Genomic DNA, 26509 nt, shown 5'->3' on the forward strand with positions numbered 1-26509 from the left:
GACTTGAAAAAGTGGTCATGTGGCTCAAATTGCCCCGGGTTAGGGGTAAATTCATAAAAGTCAAGGGGAAGTGACCCACAAGAACATGGGGATGTCACGACCCACTGTTTGGGAAACAGTGCTCTAGTCTAAAGTATACACACACACACACACACACACACACACACACACACACACACACACACACACACACACACACACACACACACACACACACACGTACATTCAGAGGTATATATATTTTTTATTACAAACAAATACAGTACAAAAGCACTATATTATTCAAGGAACTTCACTTTTTATGAATCGTTGAGAAACAATTTAAACTTTGGCTTAGAAAAATATGCTTTTTACAGTGGTCATGACAATTGACCTGTTTAAAATGCAACCTTTCACCTACAAAAAAGCACTTACACACGACATACATTTTCTATATAACTATATATCTATCCATGTCATGACTCATTTACAGAAGGAATGGAGGTCTAATCCATATTCAACAGAAAACAATGAGAGTGAGCCCATGTCCAATCAAAGGCTTGAAAACAGCCTGAAAGAATCTGAATGCCTTTGACAAAAGTGACAGCCTCCATCCATCCAAGAATCTAATACGTTTACAGATAAATGGAACTGTTTGACAGTAGCCCTTCCTGGGAGTGAATCTCATTCAGCAGTGAGTTGTCGATTTAGTCCACCAGTAGTCCACCTCTCCCGTGTCTGACAGTGCATTTGTTTGTTTGTGTGTGTGTGTGTGTGTGTGTGTGTGTGTGTGTGTGTGTGTGTGTGTGTGTGTGTACTATATTCCATGGAGACTAGAGCTGATGATGTCCATGAATGTGGCTTCCACACGGTAGCAGAGTTGGACGTCTGGGTCTGATCCCCCTATTAGCTCCTCTGTTCTCTGTGCTACACTCTGCTTAGAAGAATCTCCCCCTGGAAGCAACACATCCTGCGGCTTCTCTTTCAGATACTGTAGTCCTAAGGAGAGAGATGACGCAAGGTTAAAACGACAGGACTCTCTGAATCGGCATCCTTTTTAAATACAGCAGGAAAGTCAACTAACAGGACAGCGTGTACTTGTACTTACTGGTGATGATGGGGTCGATGTCCCTGGCCTTGGATGCTACATCGGAGGCACACACTTGACCCACCTGCACCAGCAGAGCTGCCACGTCGTCGTACAGCGGTGGGAACGCCTGGCAGAAGGCCACCAGGCAGGGCAAGGTGGGCATGAAGAAGGTGAAACGCTTGGCACGGGTCAGTACTAAAAAAAGAACATTACAGTATACTTACATTAAGGGAGAATATTATGCAGCACTAACAGGCAGATACCAGAAGATGGCGACTAAACAAAGGCAGGGAGGGATAAACACGCAACATATACTGTATAAATGGGATAATGATGGAAAGATGTATTCATCTGCGACGAGGAAGTCTCAAAAGTAATGAAAATGCATAAAAAAAACTAACCTGTAAGCAGGGTACCCATGACGCTGATTGCCAGCCGGGCCACACTGATGGACTTGGGCAGTGCGTACTGAGTGCACAGATGTGACAGCAGCTGGATGGCAAATATCTGGCAGGACAAAGCAAAACCACAGCAACATGGTCAGGACAATGTTATAGATAAACATTTAACAACGCATGAACAATGAAAGAACTCAAGTAAACAAAGACCCCATAAGAGCGATATTGGAGCTGTGGTGCAGTGCAGTGATTCTGTTAAATATAAGAGAGAGAAGAGAGAGAAGAGAGAGAGAGAGAGAGAGAGAAGAGAGAAGAGAGAAGAGAGAAGAGAGAAGAGAGAGAGAGAGATATCTATTATAACATTAGATAAGTTGTACGCAACACATGGCAAGAAACCCAAAGCCACAACAGCTACGTCACTATTGCAACACCCACAACACCATCTTACACACTACACACACACACACACACACACACTCACACGGCAGTGACATCACACACTTACCTTCGCAGTGTTCGGGACCTATCTCCTCCTATCGCGCCGAACGCCAACACTCAACACCACCCGCCAAACACTGGTCATTTCACTGCCACCAAAAATAACTCCCTTCCACACTCACGCCGGCAATGCATTTGTTTACTACAAACACTATCGCCCGAAGCACCCACACCCCCGGAACACTGTTGCCCTTTCACCACGCTAAATTCGCCAGGTCTATGCAAGTGAGCACAAATTACATGTGAGAAAATTCATTCACAAGCCCACAAATGCCATTCAAATGCCATTTAACACACACTACGACTCGCTTACAATTCGCGAACCTGGCAACTACTACCCCGTCTTTTAAGCCACTCCCCTGTGCTGCTCTGATCTCCGAGTCTCCCTGACAGTCCTGCCCGCAGGAGAAAAAAAACAAGGAAGGAGAGGAATTCTCGCCTCACGATTTTGCTTATTCCTTCTAAATCTCTGTATATAAAATATTGCTTACTCAGCTAATCTCTTAGTTACATCAACATTGTTCTTCCACAGAACTTGGTTTGTGCCAAACTATTACAATTACACCGTTCGAATTCGCCATTTCGCCTGCCGAGTACTTTTCATTGCGCACACACGCACGCACACGCACACACACACAGGAATAGCCATGCAGCCTATACACGGAGGCAGCGAGACAGGACGTTATAATCTTGAGTTTCATTAAATAACTGTCTTCCTCCGCACGCGCACACAACATTATTCAAGTCAAATGCGTAACGCCAATATTGGGCTAATATAGGTAATAGGCTACCAATATGTGGGTAGCCTACAGGGATTTACCCACGGAATGAATATATATATATAATCATCTATACCAGGGCTGCCCACACTTTTTTTTTACTTCAGAGCTACTTTCAAAAGGACCAGCTCATATACGCACCAAATAAAACTATCATCCCATTGGTTTTTATTTTTGGTATTTGACTTTGCTACTGATGATTGTACGCAACAACAAGTATTGCATTGTGTGTTTGAGCTGACAGGCCCTTTTTGATGTCAGGGCCATGTCATGTGGTCTACCTGCAAAGCCTTTGTGATCTATACTGGTAGATCCTGATCTACCTTTTGGGCACCGCTTAACGTCAGATCAGCGGTTTTGTCGGTCAGCGCCAAAAATGCTCCCCGACAACATAATCGGAGCAAATACCGGGCAGTGTGTATGAGCCATAACGTGTTGACTACACTACACTAATAAGGACACATAATAATAACTAATAACCCATCCGTTACTACATGTGGAGTCAACTCCCGCAATTTCCTTCTTCCCATAGTGCGCGGCAACGTAACTCTGGGATGAGCGGCCGCAAAATTCTAGTATATATTAGTATATATACTGGGGCTAACCTGTTTCTCCAACTGGGGCTGGGCCAACAGCTCTGGAATGAAGTCCAGACATATATGGATGGAGGGAATGCCAGCCACAGTCAGAGGCAGCAGAGCTTGAGGGTAACCCTGAGGGAGAGAGAGACAAACAGACAGAGGAGAGAAAAGAGAAAATAAGAAACTAGAACTTCAACAAAACCACATAAATCAAGTGAGATTAGTGAGTAATAATTAAAATAAACACATTTATGTATATCACTTTTATTTACAAGAACACCAATAAAGGAAACCGATGAGCAACTAGAAAAAGTGCCCCTTTGGCCTGAGACAATTACAATAAAAGTGGTAGCTTTTAGGGCTACAACAGTTAACCAAACCAATAGCTTCAATGTCATGAGCTTGTAGATTGGCTATTTTAGCTATTTGTGGGGTACAACAAGGCATAAAATAGGGCTTAAGTGGTTAAGCAGATTAATCAGTTAATCAATTCAGCTAATTATTTAAAAGAACTATTTGAACACACATTTCGAACACATCGACACCCAGAGTGCTCTTTTTAAACCCTTGCCGTTACCTGGAAGTGGACCAGCTTGGCGATGTTGGGGTCAGCGATGAACATCTGATGCAGCAGACAGCAGATGAGACACTGCACCTCCCGCAGGTTACTGAGCAGACCTCCCTCCTCCTCCTCAGCACCGCCGCCCACCTCCATCTCCTCATCCGCCAGCAGCACCTCGGGCCGTGCTCCTGGTGCTTTCGACTTCCCTGGAGGAGCCCTCATGCTCTGCAGAAGGCTCTCTGTGTTCCCGGACCCAAGCTGCTGCTCCTCAGACGTGGGAAGACACACTTCCAACAACAGCTGCACCGCCGCACTGTCCTGAGGTGACAGAGAAATGAAGGAGATGGACACAGAGAGAGATAGAGGAGAGAGAGAGAGAGAGAGAGAGGGAGAGAGAGAGAAAGAGAGGCAGACCGTGACAAAGACATTAGAGAGAGATTGTGAGTCAGAGATGCAAATACGTTGCGTCCTGCATCCATACACACAATGAATTGATAAAGGACCCAATCATATCCCCCCCCCCCCTCTCCTGGGATGCAATACTGTACTCAGTACTGTATTCCTGTAACAGAATCCATGTAAAAAAGGGAGAAAATAACTTTAAAAAAAATCGTGGTAAAAAAACAATAAAATCCACGTAGAAATCGTTGTAGAAACACGACCGAAATTATAATGATAACACACAGGCGCTGCCACACAGCCAATCATCCTTAGACCAGAGTTTTTAGAGAGATTGTGCCGTCATTGAGGGTGCACAAAACAGCGTGGTCACGTGACCCATACAGTGCTCGAGAGGACTCTGGTTCCATTATCCAACCTGTGCAGCCAGCAGGGCGTTCTTCAGCTCCTCCCTGGTGACCTCAGGCTGACCGTCAGGCTGTCCAGTCAGGCCCAGGTTAGAGATGGTCTGACTCTGCCGATCGAACTCAGCCGTCTCCTTCAGGTGGCAGTGGAGGTAAGCCTTGGAGGCTAGCAGGTACCCATTCAACATGTGCAGGACAATGTCCATCAATGGAGGACACCTGAGACAGAGAGAGTGGACTGTTCAATATCAATGGAGGACACCTGAGACAGAGAGAGTGGACTGTTCAATATCAATGGAGGACACCTGAGACAGAGAGAGTACAGTATCTCTGTCAGAGTATTGATAGAGTACAGAGTTCAATATCAATGGAGACAGAGAGAGTGGACTATTCAATATCAATGGAGACAGAGAGAGTGGACTATTCAATATCAATGGAGACAGAGAGAGTGGACTGTTCAATATCAATGGAGACAGAGAGAGTGGACTATCGAGTGTGGTCTATTCAATATCAATGGAGGACACCTGAGACAGAGAGTGGACTATTCAATATCAATGGAAATAACAAATGAAGTAGGGCTGCAAAATGTTAATAATCAAAAGTTACGTTTCAGAATAATGTGTAGTAATTGATGGAAAAAGGCCACAAGGTATCACATTGCAACGCATTGTGAGCTCATAGATCTGCCATTTCTTTTATAATTATATGAAAATGTTTTGACATGGAAACGATTATGATGATTATGCCAAACAATTGTGATTTTCTCAAATTATTACTACAATTATGTAATAATGGTGACAGGACCAACCTGTAGACCCTTGGGTCACAGCGCAGTACAATGATGTAATAATGGTGACAGGCCCAACCTATAGACCCTTGGGTCACAGCGCAGTACAATGATGTAATAATGGTGACAGGCCCAACCTGTAGACCCTTGGGTCACAGCGCAGTACAATGAGAGGGTAATAATGGTGACAGGCCCAACCTGTAGACCCTTGGGTCACAGCGCAGTACAATGAGAGGGTAATAATGGTGACAGGCCCAACCTATAGACCCTTGGGTCACAGCGCAGTACAATGAGAGGGTAATAATGGTGACAGGCCCAACCTGTAGACCCTTGGGTCACAGCGCAGTACAATGAGAGGGTAATAATGGTGACAGGCCCAACCTATAGACCCTTGGGTCACAGTGCAGTACAATGAGAGGGTAATAATGGTGACAGGCCCAACCTGTAGACCCTTGGGTCACAGCGCAGTACAATGAGAGGGTAATAATGGTGACAGGCCCAACCTGTAGACCCTTGGGTCACAGCGCAGTACAATGAGAGGGTAATAATGGTGACAGGCCCAACCTGTAGACCCTTGGGTCACAGCGCAGTACAATGAGAGGGTCCACCATCAGGTCATTCTGACTGTACTTCTGCTGTCGGAGGCCTGATGGCTGCAATGCGTTCACTGTCATCACCCACAACCTGCAACAGACACACTCATGTTGTCAGACGCATCACAATTGGGATGAGTAAAACATATGCCCTTGAGGTTTCAAGTTGAGATACAAGGAACACTTTTGTTCCAACATCGTAATATCCACTGGACATACAAATGTAACTTCCTTTCTGTTTTTAGAATCAATACAAGTTAAGAAGTCATAGCTTTTTAACTTCAGGTTCTACACGGCCTGAATGTCTGGCTCTGTGCCAGATCTGACATGGCTAACCCTGCTCCCAGACTTTCACAGGCTCCTCCCGCCGGCCTTCAATAACATCCTGGAGAAGAGAAGGGGAATCTTCCCCAATGGAGAGTTGGACTCGTTTTATTTCTGCCCTTTGTAGTTATCGTTACCCCCAACCCCCTCTGTTTCCCCTCTTTCTTTATGGGTCGATAGGATGCCTGCTCCCTGCATTGGTGTTTCTGTGGGGGTATGAGGGTCACAGGAGCTCTGGGACCTCTAAAGAATGAAATCCATTCAATGCTATCCATTCACACAATACTCCTCCATACTGTAGGTCTATGTTTAACCCCTTTACTGAATCTGTTCACATACACTGTAGGATGGGTAAATGTAAGGCATACATTGAAAATAATGGCCAAAAAACTATAAAAACAGACACCATGACTGTAAAGTCATGTAAATATAAGCACAAAACTATGGTAAATATCCATAACATGTCTGTTGAACAATTAACCGATGCGTTTTCAATTAATCACATCTGCCCTAGTGAACTGCAGGACTATCTGACACAGAACTTCTGACCAAGTGCTGTGGTTTGAGCATGCTTACCTGCGGGGCATGACAGTGTTGAGGCCCAGCCACAGCTTGTTTAGGGTCTGCAGGATGCGTCGGGGGCGGGGCACCGTGGACTCCAGCAGCAGGCCCATGCTGGCAGTCAGTGGCTCAGCATAGGAGATCAGGTCACTGGGCGACAGTGTCAGGTGGTCCAGGATGCGCATCAGCCTGGGACTGCTGGCTGGCAGCTTCTGGAAGGCTGGGTAAAACACAAAGTTGAATGAATAAGAACCATTTCAAAGAGCTCAATTCCAGTGGACATTCAGGGGTCACTCTGGCCAGGCTGAGCATGGTCCACAAGATTATTCAAGGACAGGTCCCGGAATTTACTCAGGTCAGGGACGCACAAACAAAATATCTCCAATGGTTCCCAAACTTTTTCATGTCAAGGACCCCCAAATTGACACCAATTAGCCTGCGGACCCCCATTTGAAAAGTTATGCCAGGGACCCCCATAAGAGAAGGTTTTTACGTCTCTAGCAGTGATTCTCAACCATTTTAATTTCAAGGACCCCCAGTTTGACATGCATATTAGTCTACCTACCCACATTTAATGGCATTTCTATCTCTGAGACCCCAATTTATATTGTAAAATCAATGCTAATTTAACTGTGTACAAATGGAACCAAATGGACCCTTATGGCTCTGTAACCAAATGGACCCGTTGGTCCATTTGGTTCCAAACTATCATTTAGTTGGGGTCCCCCCTGGAACTCAGGTACCCCTGGGGGTCCCCGGACCCCACTTTGGGAACCACTGCTCTAATCAAACTACTAATTTGAAGACATTTAAATATATTGGCTGTCTAGTTAGTATATTTTAACATGTATGGGTTTGTGAATTTTGTGTCACAATGGCATTGTGGAATGTCTTGGAAATCCTGGACTACATTGGGTTATACATGTTGCACACCTACAGAGGGACAGGTGCGTCAGAGAAATTAACTAGAATAGTAGGAGGTAAAAAACAAACAAAAGGGTAAAACATTTACTGATGCAATGTTTCAGTCACCTTCATCAGGCTTCCATTTGAAATGAAAGGTCAAGTTGCACTACAACCATAGAGGTTCTGCTGTTAACTGCAGGATTAAATCCCCCACTTGTCTCCTTCAGAGATCAGTGAGGCTATTGCTAAACAGCCATATTTTACTTATCTCACCGACCACTATGATCGGGCTAAACAGCCATATTTTACTTATTACTGCCCACTATAATCCAGGAGATGCAGACAATTAGGGTTATGGAAATGCATTCACACATAATTATGCGTGAAACTGATCATCATCAGACATAGACGCTCTAGCAGCACATAATCCTGCAGACACTGGAGGGGCGACACTCCACAGGATTAATCATGGATGGTCTGATCTGCATTAGAGACCATTGTGGTGATAAAGGCTTATAATAAAGGGTAGTGGTAGTAGTAGTATGGTAGTAATGCTAGGATCCCATTATGCCAATATCCAATAGTCACCCCCTCCCAATTCCCAAGGCTACACTCCCACTGTCTGTCTCCCATTTCTGAACATAAAAAGAAACATTGACAGATGTCAGTGGACATTCCTCTCACCCTGGTGGAGCTGGCTCTGGGTGTATCTGCAGGTGTCCTTGTCCAGAATGGTCCTCCTCAGCAGAGGCAGGGTGCCCGTCACCTCTTCCTCACACATCCAGTCCTCCACCAGACACAGGTGGGGGTAGTTGGTGGCCAGCAGGCGAAGCAGGGCAGCGTGGAGAACTGGAACAGCAAACATATGGTTGTGTGACTGACTGTGCGTACTGTATGTGTGACTTATAGTGGTGCCCCCAGCCCACACCCTCCTGGCATGTGGAGCGGAGGAGAGCAAAGGAGTTCAGAGAAGTCAATGAATCTTGTGGCCAAAAATTCTTACACATAAGTCATTGATTGTGACTCATAGGTTAGCGAAGAGCGACATCTAGTGTAAAAACTAAAAACACAACACACGTGATTGGCGGTGTGGGCCTTGGAAGAAAACACATAAAAACACGTGGTTGGCAGGGAATGTTAATGGGAAAGTTTTAGAGTGGCTACATCAACCCCCGGGAAGATGTGCAACTAAAAGCTGAATTTATTTTGGCCGACCGTTTCCCCCAAAAGAACACAATGAACGCGAGTACAGGTTTTGGCATGGTGATCTAATAGATGGTGTGCACGCAGTACGCACACACACAGTGACACTACGGAACTACAGCAGTGTTTACTTTACAGCATGTGTAGAGACTAGAGAATAGATGGTGTGCCATATGAAGGAGAGCTGCGTCTCACCTCCCAGCTCCTGCTGTAGTCCATGGGCGCGGGTGACCAGGTACTTAATGGGAATCTGATCCATGAGAGCAGCAGAGTAGGACTTTGGCTTCTTCTGCATCAAGGCTACAAAACAAATCAAAACAAAACACGAGACATCATAAAGGCTGTGTTTACAGGGAGAAATGAGAGGATAGAAAACTAAAGAAATGTGTTATATGCCATGTTAAACATGCTGCTGCCCGTGTTGGACAGAACACCCTTGAAAATGTTCTTTTTCAAGGGTTTCAACATGGCTTTTTCCTATCCTAGTTAAATTATAGTTAATTGGAAATGTTTCACCTCAACAAGGCTTTTTCCTGGTTAAATGAAAGTTAAATAAAGGAAAGAGGGGGCATGAACAGAGAAGGGGGAGAAGTGTGTTTCTATTTTGGCTGTAGTAACAGTAGTATGTTGCCAACGCATGGAGGAGGGAAGGTCAGGTTCATTACCAACGCTGATGGGCATCATTACTCCTATCTTGAAGGCTGCAGGAGCAGTTGGGTAAACAATTAAAAGAGACGGGCATAAATCTGGACTGATGAAGGGCGGGGCGAAGGAGAGATTCTAACAGGAAGCTAATTCCCATGTGTTTTACACAATGGCAAATAAAGGAATCTGATCTGATCTGAGAAAAAAACACTGACCAAGCCAGCTGCTCCATCTAACCTAACCTGCAGCTGTCCTGGTTAGCTTAGCTCTTGCAAGTCGTATGAGAAATGCATGAATCACTCCACAGCCACAGAGTGCATTTCCTAGTGCTCAACAAGAAAACAAATGTCTCCATTCCTTCCTCTGACACAATGCCTCTTTCGGCAGAGGAGAAGAAGAAGACAATGGAAGAGAGATAGAGACAGAGAGAGAGAGAGAGAGAGAGAGAGAGAGAGAGAGAGAGAGAGAGAGGACTGATGCTGTATTTACCCAGTTGCTTGGTGCTGGCCAGGAGGTTCTCCTCATAGGTGAGGATGTAGTAGAGGATGAGGAGCTGGCTGGTGATGCTGTAACCCTGGCGTCCTCCTCGACCGCCCTCGCCCTGGTAATCACAGAGAGGGTGTGTGTTAAACACGTGGGGTCAGGTGTTTCACATCAGCAATCACTAGGTTAGGTAAAATAATAATAATAATAATCTGTTAAAGATTATCTGCTGAAAGCTTTCAGTGTGCAGTTACGCTGTACACAGTATGAAAACACTGTGTGCGCGCAACATTTTTTAATGAAAAAACGACTTTCTGGCCCATACATCCAAACAGTAAAGTCTTATCTGATTGCATTAAACAACATTAAACTAACTTTGCCACTCAATTTTCCCCTCACTTTATGTATGTGCATATCCTCTATAGAGCGTCGCAGGCCCACCCCCTACCAGGGCCCAGGAAATGATTCTCCGTTCATTTCCCTCAGATATTTCAAAAAGTATTTATTTAAAGACGTTTGTCGTGACAAACGTCATGACAACAAACACAATTTTTTGGGCCGAACAAATAATTAGAAAGAAGAAAAAAACGGCAGGTTGTTGTTTTTCTTCTTTGTAATTATTTGTTTGTTGTCATGAGTTGTCACGACTCGAGTTGGCTTTGTCCGCGGCGTAACCGTCTTTAAATAAATACCTTTTGAAATGTCTATGGGAAAAATGCATTGGGATTCATTTCCTGGGCCTGGCGTCGTCATGAAAGGGGGAGGGACTGCGACGCTCTATAGCTTCATGAAACAAGCACCTAATTTGGTGGATGTCAAATACTGTAATAAGTAGCAACCAGTGCGGTTATCAGATGCAACCAACATGCAAAATAACTAACACAATACTAACACATTTTCTGTTAGTGCCGTTAGTGTGTGTGCTGTATTCTAGACCTGAGTCAACAACTCACCCCAGCAGCAGAGCTCTGGAAGACATTAAGTATCTCTTGCTCTGTGATGGGCTGATTGGTGGCTTCAGGGTTGGCCTTTGAGGCCGGGGTGAGGATGGAGTTGATATAGGCGTCGATGAGGGGCAGCAGCTGGGTGTGGAGAGGGGTGGTGGTTTCACATAGCTGATGGTAGATCCAGTCCTAGGACACCACAGACAGACACCACATGCATGAAATTAATTTGTGGCAAACAGGTCAAAATGAAGGCTGAAGAACACCTGGCACAGCGACCTTGAGACTGACATCAAGCAGTGTGGACTGACATGGAAACAGCTGGGACACAAGGCCCAGGATAGAGGACCCCTATCTTGAAGTCAATGGCCTATGCTCAATGAAAAGGAGGGATAGGCATAAGTGAAATAAGTAAACAGGTAACGCGCTACAGTACCTAGCTGGTGGTGACCATGTTTTGTAGCCCAGAATATAGTTGACCACCTAACCTTTTCCGATATATTCAAGCGCTCCTCACAAGGTTGAGTTGTAGCTGCAAAGTAAACTGAGTGAACAAAATAATCTGCACACCTGTAAAAAGCAGGTTCTTGTGAAAGTGCCCTGGAATTTACAACTTGCACTTCCAGCCCCCCTGTAAGAACCGAGCTGCTGACAAGTATAAGCAGTGAATATTTACTAAAATAAGTAAAATATGTAGTCGTTTGTGGGTTTTGTTTTATTAACATTTTATTTGTGATTTTCTAAAAATATTAAATAACTTCAGCAGGTATGTGTCATAATGCTCTCAATCCTTGGATTAAACAATTCTCAAACCCAATACATCACAAAACCACTATTGTGGCCATACCTCAATTAATGCAATGTGGCTTCTCACTAGTACAGAAATAATAATAATTAATAATAATAATAATATGCTCTGGAGCAGTTAATCTGTATTCATGAAGATATGCAGCTACACTGCGCTTAATTGTCTCCACCAGGCCGAAGGCATGGGGAGAGAGTATGTTTTGCACTCCGTCCGTGTGTCCGTCCATGTGTGGACAGCTAATCTCCGGCACCGTTGGGTTTATCGCAGCCATACTCTGCGCACACACTCCCTGAATGCCACAGCTGAACCTCTGCCCCAAGGTTTTCACATTGGCCACCAGGAGGCTGCTTTGTGCAAAATAGTTTATTGGACAGTACACAGATTTTGTCCAAACATCACGCAAATTGGTGCACGGCTCGGCTTCAAACAAAATGCCGCAAATCATGAATACAGCGTGTGATTTCCGTGAAATTGTGCACACATATTCCCACTAGGCCGAGGAAGAAATGCCACTGGAACATTTTCAACTCAGCCTCATGGTGGCGCTATAACTGGCCAATTAGTGTTTTACCTCTAACTGCACGGATCTGTGTAAAACTTTGTATGCACACTCCCTAGAGACCAAGGAAAACCTTTGCCTGGAATTTTTCACATCTGCTCTTTATAGTGCCACCAGGAGGCCGACATAATATAAAACACATTGTCATATTACTCCTTCAGATTTTATCCAAATTATTATAATTTTTTTATATAATTTTTATCCCACGATTTTGCAACCCAGTTTTTTCACCCAGTGCCAATTAGCTAATGTAATCCTGGGCGCTACACTTCCTCTGCCAACCTGGGGGGGCAGCGGACTGACCTCATGCCTCCTACTAGTCCAAGCTGCTTCTTTTCACCTGACAGGGGGATGTCCCTGGCCGGACGTAGCACGTGGAAGGAACACGTTATTCCGACCAGTTCCTTTCCCCTCCATCAGGCGCCCCGGCTGGCCAGGGGAGGTAGTTTTTTAGAGACCAGGATTACTGCATGTTTTTGTGAGGGTACCTACCCTAGCGCAGGGGTAGGCAACCTTAGGCACGGGTGACAACATTGGCACAGGGGAGGGTTATCACTGGCACACTGGCATAAGAGTGAGACAGAGAATAATTTTTCTTTTCAAATTAAATATTCCAAAAAAAGGTTTAGTCAGTTCAAATAAGTCCACTGACACTCACATGTACATATCACATCCTGCACATAATTGTACATTCATTCAAACTTCTAACTCATGACTGGGGAGGAATTCTGGGACATACTGTAGGTGGGCTACTGCTCTGAGTTTAATAATCATTACATCCTGATGTGAAAGAAAATATTTCTAAGCTTGTTATGTGTATACTACTGTATATGGACACTCAAAATCAGTTGGAAATATTTCATTTTGATGTGGTGTCATAATTATATATGGCACTGACTACCACGAAAATGAAAACGGGGAAATTCATGTGAAAAAGGTTGCAGACCCCTGCCCTAGCAGACACAGGGAGAACATGCGAACTCCACACAGAAAGGCACTGATGACATGGAGGGAACACGCCCCCAGTGCCCCCAGCGGGAATCGAACACAGGACCTTCTAGCTGTGAGGCGACAGCACTACCGACCGTGCCCCTCGATTTTATCCAAATTTCACGCAAATCGGTACACATGCTCTCCAGAGTCATGTGATCAAGACGGGTTTGTTTGATTTCTCATAATCCATCCTGATTGGCTACGATTGGCTTCTAAAGTTTTTAGGAGTAGCCCGCTTTGCACCCGTTTTGTACAAATCGCCACAACTCCTCAACGCAGTGTCCAACAGAGCATGTGACAAATTTAATTACACTGTAGGCCTATACCTTTTTGCATACTGTTAGTGTTAATAAAGTATTAAATCAACCAAACAATCGGAGGTAGAACATATCACTGCCAGGGCATAAGACGGCCTCTCATGGACAGTCCGTGAAGCAGATTACGCGTATGGGGCTGGGCTTGAGTCTGAGAGCAGGCCCGGCGCCAGGATGAAATGACTGAGAGGGCAATTGAGATTTTTGAGGGGGCACAAAGGCAAAGAGGTTGATTTAAGGGCGCAAACATCCCCTTTACCCCCCCGTGGTGCCGGGCCTGCTTGAGAGGCAATGATTGATGTAAACTGCTAGCCAAGCTTGCACAGTGCCGTGCCGTGTGCACTGAGCGGCTCGGAGCGGAGGACAGTTCTCGCTCCGGAAGTCAATCTGACCCATTTAAAAACCCGCTCAGCGCTCACGTCAAGATCCCCTCGCTCCGCTCACATGCTCTAGTGTCCAATTACGGTAAAACTGTGCATGCATATTCCCACTAGGCTGAGGAAGAAATGCCACTTGACAGTTTTCAAATCAGCATCATAGTGGCACTACAACAGGCCAAGTCGCGTCACACACACACACACACACACACACACACACACACACACACACACACACACACACACACACACACACACACACACACACACACACACACACACACACACACACACACACACACACACACACACACACACACACACACACACACACACACACACACACACAAACAAACATGTTTATATTACTCCTAAACATTTTGCCAAACATCACACACACTCCTATCCTCCTGGTGGAGACCTGTGCCCATTAAAGGAGAATTCCATACTAAAAGGCTTTCTTACCTTTCTTTGTAGTTATTACGTCCCCATCAAAGAGGTCCAGGTGTTATTTTGTGCAAAAGCTCCTTACTGGCTATTTCCCCTACCATAAGCCCTAAACGAATTGCATTGAATTTAATGGGATGTATGGGGTGTTGTGCTAATTCGCTTATTTCCATCGAAATAAGTAGTAAAGTGTGCCGCTTGGGTTATTATTTACATTATGAAGAGAAGATATATACAAAATAAATATAATTTTGAGCGATGGAAATAAGCGAAATAAGCGATTAGCACAACACCCCATACATCCCATTCAATGCAATGCAATTCATTTAGGGCTTATGGTAGGGGAAATAGCCAATAAGGAGCTTTTGCACAAAATAACACCTGGACCTCTTTGATGGGGACGTAACAAATACAAAGAAAGGTAAGAAAGCCTTTTAGTATGGAATTCTCCTTTAAGGCACTTTTTCTAGTTTCACTTGAAATAAACTGAATCGCCAACATTCCCTATTAATAATGGAGCTGGGCTTGCGGCAACATGTGGAGCAGATGCAGCCATGTATACATTAGGACAGCTGTGTTTAAAGACAGTGAAGCAGTCAGCAGCCGTTCAGGTGTAGACCATCCTACCTTGATGGAGACCTTGTGCTTAGTGAAAGCCCGACTGCGCAGCAGCTGGTAGATGCAGTGAATGGGCAGGAAACCTGTGATGTTGGCACTCAGGTTGTTTGTTACTGCAACCCTCACAGCATGGGCAGTAACAACCTGAAAATAAAGGACAACACCAAGAAAAACAAAGAAGAATGATTTATGAAAATGACAAGTGAGTCAAGTGACTATGATCAAATGATCAAGTATCAAATATAAAGTAAAAACAGGGAATATACCTGATACTCTTTTTTACCCATTTACACAAAATCAATTTGCAAAAAAATAGCTTGATTTTCACATAAGTTTAGCCTATATTCACATAGTATCAGAATATGGATGTTAGGGTCAATGTGGTTAAGGGATATATCGTGAGGCAATGTCATTCCTGTGGGTGGTTATGCGGCATATGTACCTGCTCAGTAAAGATTTCCTGAGTGAAGATGGTCTTCATCTTGCTCAGAGAGCTAGGCTTTATGGCAATCTGAAGGAAGGAAAGAAAAAAACATCAAGATCAACACACACTCAGTGAATGAAAAACATCCTGCAGGAAATGGCACGGGCATTTAGTAATTCCCTCCCCTCACATTTCAGAAGAGAAATTCTACAAGGCAGGCATAGAGGGTGAATTGATAAGCTCTCAATTATATTTTATTACATATCTTAGCAGGGAAATACACACTGCAACAGGGGGAAAGCCTACTTGGCTGACAGGGTGGACAACAGCTGCAGACTCTAGCAATAAAAACAGCAGAACTGGCTGCAGGGTGCAGAGTGGCCTTTGCTAGGTAAGACATTGGCTGGTGGGTGTTTTTCTATGGTCTATTCTGTATACCGGTAATTTCCTCCACTGCAGAGAAGGAACAGGGCCGGTGGGCCAGTCAGACAGACACTATGTATGGATCACCCCCACCTTACCTTCATCCCCAAAGTGGAGCACACCAACTCGATGATGGAGGTGAGCTGGTTGCTATGGAAATACATGGCAACCAGTAATAGCATCTCTCCAAAAGAGGCAGATACGCCCGCAGCACTAGGAGAAGGGAGACGAGCACACACAAGAGACTTAAACTTTAATTCTGCATTCATTGAGGAGAGCGCTACAAGCTGAATATGCCTACTGTATCAACTTATGTAAATGTGGGTTGCAGCCGTCACGAATCGATGCAAGAAAGCTGGGGGAGAGAATAGCATTTCTACGATATATGGTGCAACCTTTTGCATTTGTGGCACCCTCTGAGTCTAAGTCTGTGCAGACGTGAAAGTGCTTTGGAGGTACACTCTATACAGGCCGCTCAACATGCAATAACAATCTGGAGCTGATTGAATGTCCGTTGTCCGTTCATTCATGATAATATGGCACTTTTGTAAGAAATAGGGCCCTACTTTAATTAGAAAACCATAAAAATGGTTATATGTTACTATATATTAAAACGTGTGTGGGTGCATGGTTGTCCTATAGGCCACAGAAGTACATCTAATAATTGTTTTCTTTAATATTTATAACTTGAATTTCATAATGGAAGTCAACGTGACTGCGATCCGGCTGAAACGTTTTAGAGTTGATTACATAATATGACGTTTAGAGTCATGTCATAAATATGTCATAGACAATAGATGTCTGACATCAATCGCTGGCTACATGACGTCCACAATGGAGACACACTGTTCTAGATCTAGAGGATCTAGAGATCCACATTATTCAACGTTGTTCATGATCTCATGTTTAGCTATCGGTTGTCTTCTTGTCCTTTGTCGGTAATATAATATAATGTAAACTAATTAAAAGAAAAAAACGTGGAATAAAAACAAAAAAATGTTTATGCCCATACAATGACAGTGGCTATTGGCACGACAGTGAGCATCGCAGCTGAAGTGAGCATCGCAGCTGTGCCATATAATGGTCTGATCAGGTGCGGACTGCAGAGTAATTTTTTTAATGTAATTAGTCCAGGTGTTTCATCATACTGGTTTAAGCACAGGTAGAGAGCCTATTTCAACCAGTCAGATTGCTTGGTCGGAACTACCTGTTGTATAATATTTCATTTTATACTGTCACATGACAAAAACGAATAATAAATCATTAAAGAATTTGAAGACTTTCCGAGCAGTCACACAACTGTCTGATTAGATTCTACTCACCTCTCAAAGTACTCCTCTTCTTTAATCATCCAGCTGAGCCATATCACCATTAGCTGCTCCTGCTCTGGGGTGCTGGACACGCGTGCGCGCACGTACACACACACACACACACACGCGCGCACATGCACACGCACCCGCACACGCGCACACGCACACGCACACACACACGCACACACACACACACACAGAGAGAGAAAACACCATTCATGAACAAGATAGTCCAGGATATGGACTGAATCGTAAAAGGCTGCAGTGTTTTGGCAGGAAGCCTGCGTTGGCCGGGAATCAAACCACAAGACTACCGGTTATTCAAGTGGGGCAGTGAGACCAGACCCACCATGAAATGGCATTTCACGAGGATAACAGCTTTTCCATGTGTGTAGGGCAGGCTGAAGTGCGGCTGAGCTTTACTTACCTGACCAGTGTAGGGAACGCCAGCAGCTTACAGAAGGAGAGGGACACAAAACGCACACCAGCAGGGGTGGCCGGTGGGCGGCTGGTCATCAGCTGAAGGAGCTGCTCTGCCTCCTCGTCTGTGGGCCTGAGGGCAACCAGGGAGCCATTTAGAGTGAGCCATTTAACTTAAGAGAGCTCTTTCACTTAAGTGAGCTCGTAAGAGAGCTTCAAGTTAACACTAATTATGCTAAGGATGCGTAGACGGGATCCGCACGTAATTCCGACGGAGCATTAGTCTGACATGCGGGAAGTGGGAACCGCTCGAACATGCGCTGCTCCCGTGCTTGCGGTTATGGTTAAGTTAGGGTTTGAGGTAGGTTGTCGTTTGTCGGACCAATGACTTCTGAACTAAGTACTGCACCCTGCATAGATAAGTCTTTTCTAATCAAACCGTGGGGGGCTTGGACCTCAGAGTATATATTAATAGAGACGGCACCCGGAGGAAACCCTGAGGCCAAATGGACATAGTGGCCGAATTTTTCATTGCAGCTCGTGCCAGCGCTGGTCCGTTGACTATAATTTAGGAGTGTAACGATATAGTAACTGCATCGAAAAATCGATTTAAATTTCAACAATCGAAGTATATCGAAATGAAAACGGCAATGTTCTGTCTTCATTTCTGACTTAACCTAGCATCTCATTTGGAATATAAGCTCTTCTAGGTAGTAACGGAAGATTATGCCTCCCGGTTTCGGGGGTAATGGCTTTTCAGAGTAAAATCTGCCTCATCTGCTTGGCACTCTAGCTCCTTTATTATGAAAAATTCCCCGGCAAAACAAAAGTGAAGTGATCTTGTTAATAAACATTAAACACCTTCGAACAGGATTGGAGATGTAGAATATAGAAACACATGATGCACATTGTGTGCGCGCGTGTGTGTGTGTATGTGTGTGTGGGGGGGGCATGTTAAAGGCGTAGTGAAATGAAAAAGACGTTTTTCACACTTTTAGACCATATCCGTGGTCATCATATGGGCATACCTAACAATGGATGCCAAAAAAATGGGAAAATGATCATTTCTGTGTGTTTTTATATCAAAAGTCCATAAAACGATTGTTTTATTTATTTATTAAAACGAAAACGTGCTGCGTGATGACATTATAGGGTAGAAATAAGCCACATAACAGTAAACTGGTACAGCTGGCCAACCATCTGATTTGTAAACAAACACACGCCACGCTGCTGCGTATAGCACAGCTACCGTCCCATCGCCTGAAGGGATGCGCAGCTCTGATTGGTTCAGAAACTTCAGACCGGTGTTTCATGTTGAAACTTCAAAATAAATTGATCACCATTTCCGATTCCCTACACCTTTAATAATGAGCACACATAGCTACCAAGAAGTGACAAGCACCTGTCCAACTGCCTTCATACGAGAAAGGTGTGGCCATGTCCTGGCCTATAGGTGCAAGGCGTCTGTGTGGCTGCTACTATTCTTGCAAATGAATGGACCAATCAGCACCAAAGTCCTGACTATTGTTTACATACTGTTTGTTTGTTTGTGTTTTTGTTTGTTTGTTTGTTTGTTTGTTTGTTTGTTTGTTTGTTTGTTTGTTTGTTTGTGTGTGTGTGTGTGTGTGTGTGTGTGTGTGTGTGTGTGTGTGTGTGTGTGTGTGTGTGTGTGTGTGTGTGTGTGTGTGTGTGTGTGTGTGTGTGTGTGTGTGTGTGTGTGTGTGTGTGTGTGTGTGTGTGTGTGTGTGTGTGTGTGTGTGTGTGTGTGTGTGTGTGTGTGTGTGTGGGGAGACATGGGCATGTCTTTGCCATGCACAGCTCTGATAATACTAATTACTGCCGTAGCAAAATATTAGTTTTATAAATGGTGTTTACATTTATGAAGACTAGAGTGAACAGGCTAGAGTGAACATGGGGAAGGTACTAACTGGATTAACATGAAGATACAGTACAAACTTCAGGAAAATACTGTATTTTCACAAGTTATACACAGTAACGAGCTGTGTCTGTCAACACACATCTAAAAACAGACAGAACCTGCTAGGTGTAATTACAGACTTGGAGGTTTTAGAGACAGTATACCTGAGACCAGCAATGCCCATGAGGGCACAGTAAAGGCGGAGCAGGGCGCTGGCCTTGACCACATGCTCCTCCCTGAGTCCAGAGGAGCCTGAGCTGCTCTCCTCCATGTTGCTGTCGTTGGGCACTCTGGAGCTGCACGAGCGTGGCAGGATAGCCACCAGCTCCAGCAACAGCTGTCTGCGCATCTGCCAAAGCACCGAGCTGCTCTCCCTCTTACGCTAGCAGCAAAGACACAAAGAAGTCAACTGGTGCGTGCGTGCGTGTTACTTGCGCAAGTAATAGTTTTCGTCCAGTGCTTCGATGCGTATGACGCCGTTTAATGTGTATGCGCCGTGCCAGAGTATGACGTAATGACTACTACTTGTGCTTGATATGGCAGTGGTGTCAGATTACATACATGTATACATAGGGGCATTACCTTTAATCCTCCCGACACTAAAACATATCGTCATTACGTCCCCACCGAAAACCAATTACACCCTGGCATTGGGTCCTTTAATGGCCAGTCTCTCACCTGCTGCCCGTTACGGATGAACATGCTGAACCAGGTACGGACTTTGGTGTTGGTGCCCAGCAGGAGACCACTGACGTAGGCGACCAGGGGGCTGACGGCCTCATCTGCAGTGTCTGGCTTGTAGTCCAGAGTAAGGGCTACACCCAGTCCTGGTAGGTGGCACTCCTCCACCTGCAGACACGGTAAAACAGTCACCCATTACTAGTGCCTAACCTCATAAATACACTGGGATTAGGTTAGGTTACATAATAGTCTTCATCTCTAGCAGCTGTCATAAGAAAGATATTGATCCGTTTGTGTATTGTCCAACCTGCAAACAGGGGGAAAAACAGTGGGTTGCAGTATTTTCTAACAGAATGGGTTTACAGCTGTATGCTGGTAATACAGTTCAACTGACCACCATAGCTCGGATGTTGAGGGCCTGTGATGGGTTCATCTGACACAGTTGCCTGAGGGCCTCGGTTCTGCGACGGCCCCCAATGCTCTCCTCATCTTGACGTTCCCCATTCTTGATCAGACCCCTGCAGACTGCAGACACAGTAGTACACACATGCATTGTTTAAATCGGTTAGATCAGTTACATTGGATTTGGTTATAAAAAGAAGATGCTTATCAATTTGAGGGAAAAAGCTCATTGTCATAGAAACAGCCAAAAGCTATTTCAGAATGAAATATTTTACTTCAAACACCAAAGATATAACTTGAAACGCCTAACTCTATCAGAGGGTAACTAAAAGCAACTGTACAAATGCGTCTATTCTCTTTGCCTGTTGAGAATGTATTTACCCTCTGGTGTTTGTTAAGCTATAAATTGTGGAATATGGACATGAATTTCGCAAGCATGGCATAACCAGATGGACAGCAATGGACATCAAAGACAGCAAGTGTCCAAAGTAAACAAGCAAATATTTCATTGTATTTCCTGATAAGATAAATGCAGCTTTCATTCTTAAATTAGCATAATTTTAGATTTTATGGAAAGGGGTTACACAAATCGACATTGCAACAATATGTGATCCCAGTACTAAGTATACCGGCAACTGAATTCTTTATCTTGTATTCTTGTATGGTCATGATTGCTTTTATAATGTAAGCCATGGCTCTGGGTTTCCTTTCTTGCTTTTTGGCATGGTTCTGGAACAGCTATAAATACACTAAAGTGTAGAATCCAGACTCGTTTATTTGCCCGTAAATAAGATTTAACAGCCATCAGAAGACAGCACTTCCAAAGCCACGTCTCACTTTGCCTGTACTTCACCAAGGTTGACAGTTTAAAAGGCAAAATGTTTATAGGTGGGCTGAGACTATGACATGATGACACTGAAATGATATTAGCTTCCATCTCCACCACTCCTGGATCATTTCACATGTCATGAAATGAGCTTATAGTTACCAGCTCATGATCAATATGATGGTACTTGATGCTTGTAGAGGAGAGACAATTCCAGCGCTTCACCCTCAAAATTGATTCATTTCCTTTTCAATTTAATAAAATGTGTGTGCGTTTCCATTAACAAAGCTAAAAAGGATTCCATGATGTTGACTGCTATGTTACTCACGCAAATAAGCTATTGACTCAACACTGACCCTCCGTGTGATAAGAATGCACTGGAGGGAGTGGGGCATTCCATTTCCTGCTAATGTGTCTCTGCAAGCACACAGAACACTCTGTGGGCCAGAGCGAGACCATAATGTTCATCATCAATCAAAAGGAGAATTAGAATGGCAACAACTAAATGGACTACAAAAACATGTAATGGCAAGTCAATTGTCTGCGTAAAATTACAGTGAGGCTTTCAAAGACAGACTCCTGCTGTAGCCTATGTTAAGTGAAGGGTCCATTCCTGATGTGGTGGATCAGCTTACAAAGTATATGAAGCACTCCTAACTGTAATAACCAGGTGATGTGGCTCATGACGTTAACAGCTAATGGCCTTCTGAGACAGCAGAATTACCTTCATTGAAGCTGTCTGGGACGTTGGCAACCAGCAAACATAGAAACCAGTCCCCATTACGGACATGAAGCAACGCCTCTGCCACATCCACGATGGGCAGCAAGGAGGGCAGCTCTACAGAAAAGAGAGAATTGAAAAACAATCTAATGCTCATATCGGGACATCCTTAAGTTGCTCAGTCTCAGATTTATTGTTGTACTGAAAGAACTAATTAATTACTTGAATAATCACGTAATAATTATCTGAATAACATATGCACTTCTGTGTGTACCTGCTTGCAGAATACAAAGTACATCTGCCACCTCTTCCAAGTAAACAGGGCTTTCAAAGAGTTCAGATGACTTCAAGAAAAACTCTCCATTTGAATCTGCCACCTGAGAGTGAAAAGCAAAAAAGGCTTTTAAAAATAAACTATATTGGGATATTCTCAACACAATCTCATTACATTTTTTTTACAATGGATTCATACCAATGTCTTTTAGATACATAACATAGTAATGTATGTCGCCATAATGTACATAGTTAATAAATGTAGTAAATGTAGTACTATCTGCACCCCTCCAGGGCGAAATAATTATATATCCCAATTATACACGTAAATCCCCAGAAGAAAATAAATACCACTTCCTGTGGTTTGCACATCAAACGACCCAAGTAACCACAGTATACCCGCTAATCAACTTACAAATTACATATAATGAAGATAGGAAACGGGTTAAGTTCCGGCGGTCCATGTTGTCACACTATTAAATGTCAATAAGGAGTTCCCAACTACGCCCAAATATGGAGTGTGTTGTCTAACCTAAATGTGTCGGAACTGGACTGACAGATAGAGATCTCCATATGGACAAATTGGTCAGATTGGCTACGTTTACATGGACAGTTAAATCCCCTTTTCATTCAGAATAAAAGTTAAATCCTATTAAAAGTTGGCATGTAAACACCTACAAAAACTTAAATCCGAATGAAAATGGCTAATCTGATTTAAACTTAGATCTGATGTAACTGACCGGTTTATTCCATTTTTAAATCCTATTGAAACAATTGTGGACTCATGTAAACACTCATTCGGATTTAAGTTCATTCTGGTCTTTCTGTGCATGCTTGTTTCCATGTAATTGGTATGGCTATATTATGCTCTTGTTTTGCGATTAATTATAAGAAACTAGACATGTTTGACTAGACATCTCTGAGAGCAACCTCTCATAGGCTTTTATGAGAGGTTGTTTTATTATTATTATTATTATTATTATTTTGTTTTACCTGAAATGTAGTGGAGTAGAAGTAAAAGTATTGGAAATTAGAAATACTCAAGTAAAGTAGAAATACCTCAAATTGTTACTTTAGTAGAGTACTAAAGTAAATGTACTTATTTACTTTCCACCACTGGACGTAAACATAATGCGCCCCGCCCCCCATCCAATCAGATGCCTTCCCAGCCCCAAACCTGATGTGGAATGAAATGGGATTTAAAAGTATTGTCCATGTAAATACTCATTCGGAATGACCATTTCACATGTAAACACGCAGCAAAAAACTTACTTAAGTTTTCATTCTGAATGAAAAAGCCCTCATGTAACCGCAGCCATTGTCAGTGCGACGTTTGTGAGAGAGAGGGCTGCATAGCGGCAAGAAGTTAAGAACTCTAGACGTGGGGGCTACATAGCGGCATACTACAGTGTCCTTAAAAGCCATTAGTAGTATCCATTGTACGTTTCCTAAGAAGAATCTGGGAGGCAAAGCCAATCAAGGAGCAATCTCACCTTATTCATGATAGCCAACAGTTCACTGAGGGTCAGGCGGAGTCGCCTGAGGGGATCACTGTGTTCAAACTCCAAGGTCAGGCCATGTTGGAGTTGAGAAACTAAGATGCTCTCTCCATTAGAGCCTCCTGCTTTGTGTCTGCAGGGTACCAAAAACATTAATAGCATACAATATAGCTTAAATATAATGCCTGTGTGTACAACACGAATGGGCAAGTACTTCATCTCACAAACACCAAGTTTACCTGAGTTGCTGCTCCTTCCGTGCATCCTGCTCCAGAGCATGGAAGTCAACTGACAACAACGCAACAATAGAGTTGACAGCCTCCACTCCAGACAGCAAGCGGAGGATTTGCTTCTTGTCCTCAGCCCAGCTCTGGCTCTGGTCAGCTGGGGCACAGAGAGCCATCCTCACTAGGCATGGCAGAAGCAGCCTCAGCTCTGGGCCACTTAAAGCAGCAAGCCGCACTACATCCACTTTCTGCATGGCTTCAAAAGCATAGGGGCTGACAAACTGCAGCCCTGCACTGTCCGTCATCTCTGCAAGTACTGGGTGAAACCTGGAGGAAACAAAGACAATGAAAGAATCTACTGGTGACCATCTCGTACTAGCATACAGTTAGGCATCATAAATTATAATCTGTTGTGGGACTTAAATTGGGTAACATAACATGCCTGCATTAAAGGTTTCACACAACAAAACAATAATTTAACCCAAAGCCTTTAATGACATACATTTGATCATGATTTAAGCTAAATCAGATATTGATGGATGTGTTTGTCTTGGGCTGATGTGTTTCAAACTACAGTATTATAGGATTAATGTATCTCAAATTGAAATTGGCTAAGGTTGACCAGAATACTAACTTTCTACATTATCTTATCACAGAGCTGAAGTTATATCAACAACCAGCAGCTAAGCTAACGAACTAACGTTAGCTGGCTGGCTAAAGTTCACTGTCACTTCAATTATTAAATTGCAATATGTAATTGCTTTGCCGAACGGTTCATTTAAGCAAACCTCAAAAACTCGAGTTTTTCATGCTAGCAAAAAAACACCGCAAACATACTGCCAAAACACATTAAACACATGACAGTACAGTATAGCTATCTAAAGCCAGCTAACGTTCCATTCATTGGTATCACAGCAAGCTAGGCTAAGGCAAGCTAGGCTAGGCTAACTCAACTGAGAGTTCAGTATTTCTTGTCTTCACGTGCACGGAAACAAACAAACACAAATAATCGCCTTACCCTATACGTATGATTATGATTTGTGTCTTTTTAATATAAATGTACTATTTGAGACCTCAGAGACTGCGAATGCGTCCTAACGTTACAGAGGAGTGCTGTCAACAAACACACTGGCTGTGTGCTGGCTGCATGATCCGGCCTCATACACACGTACCAAACGCATGTTCTGTGTTCTGTCTGTGTTTGATAGCCGCCTCAATGCTTTTCCAATGGGACTGGTTTGACCAAACATTTGTGTTTTGATTGAAATATTTATTAACAGTTTGTAGAATTTACAGTACATTTTAAGCACAAACTCAATACAAAGACTGTCAACTGTGAGTGGACGACCCAATTAAGCATTACACTTGTTTACAACAGGGTCCACATTGTTCAATTCATCAAAACATTTAAGGACATACAACCATTTAGAGACATACAAATAGACATTTCTATGTAGCTAAAGAACAGAACAGGAATTCATCATATGGGAAGCAAAAAAGGGGAAATATACAAGCACTGGGAAAATATACAATATACAGTGAGGGAAATGGGGTGGGGGGGTGGGGGGGATTCAGATTTTACAGAGGCCAGTTTCGAATTGCAGCCATCCGTAGGTGCCCTTTGAGAGCGGTTTTGAAGGAGTCAAGGGATTCACATGTCTTAATGACTGTTGGTAGGGCGTTCCACATTTTGGTGGCATAGGAGCGAAAATAATTTAGTCCCTTGTTTGTGCCGAATCTGGGTTGTACATGGTTTGTTGCACTCCCTCTGGTGTTGTGGGTGTGGACTTCGTTTACATTAAGGAAGTATTTAGACAGGTACATGGGTATCTTGGTGGTGTATCGAATCTTGTGGACCAGACCCATTGCAAGATGCTGTACTCTGTCGACGACCCTAAGCCATCCCAGCCTGTCAAAGTGGGCAGGGGTGAGGTGGGTTCGGGGGGTGAGGCCAAGTAGGAGCCTGACCAGTTTGTTTTGGGAGGTCTGGAGCCTTGTTTTAAGGGCCTTTGAGGTGCTGTGGTACCAAGAGGTGGATGCATAGTCAAAGAAACCTTGTACGAGGGCTCCTGTTAAGGTCTTCAAGGTGTTTTTGCTGACCAGTGAGGAGATCCTGTAAAGGAATCTTGTTCT

At 43.8% G+C, this 26509-nt stretch overlaps 1 protein-coding gene across 2 annotated transcripts; it reads right to left on the minus strand.

Moving 5' to 3' along the window:
- Positions 1-351: 351 nt before the first annotated feature.
- Positions 352-25533, minus strand: ints2 (integrator complex subunit 2). 2 transcript variants are annotated; one of them, XM_083773224.1, is made up of 26 exons: positions 25395-25533; positions 24389-24703; positions 24144-24282; positions 22652-22754; positions 22381-22494; positions 20823-20953; positions 20426-20596; positions 19912-20129; positions 17837-17962; positions 17422-17493; positions 16198-16312; positions 15695-15763; positions 15262-15396; positions 11146-11325; positions 10199-10310; positions 9260-9364; positions 8546-8710; positions 6971-7175; positions 6042-6161; positions 4705-4909; positions 3903-4205; positions 3350-3457; positions 1471-1576; positions 1088-1264; positions 785-978; positions 352-738 (listed from the first exon to the last, which is right to left on the minus strand). In XM_083773224.1, exons 2-25 carry the CDS (start codon positions 24679-24681, stop codon positions 797-799), a joined length of 3654 nt encoding a protein of 1217 aa, XP_083629350.1. In that variant the 5' UTR covers positions 24682-24703; positions 25395-25533; the 3' UTR covers positions 352-738; positions 785-796. The 2 variants fall into 2 exon arrangements, with proteins under 2 accessions (XP_083629350.1, XP_083629349.1); XM_083773223.1 differs by having other exon boundaries at positions 352-978.
- Positions 25534-26509: the final 976 nt, after the last annotated feature.

The sequence above is a fragment of the Protomyctophum parallelum genome (genome assembly GCF_964188405.1).
Source record: "Protomyctophum parallelum genome assembly, chromosome: 1".
Lineage (NCBI taxonomy): Eukaryota > Metazoa > Chordata > Actinopteri > Myctophiformes > Myctophidae > Protomyctophum > Protomyctophum parallelum.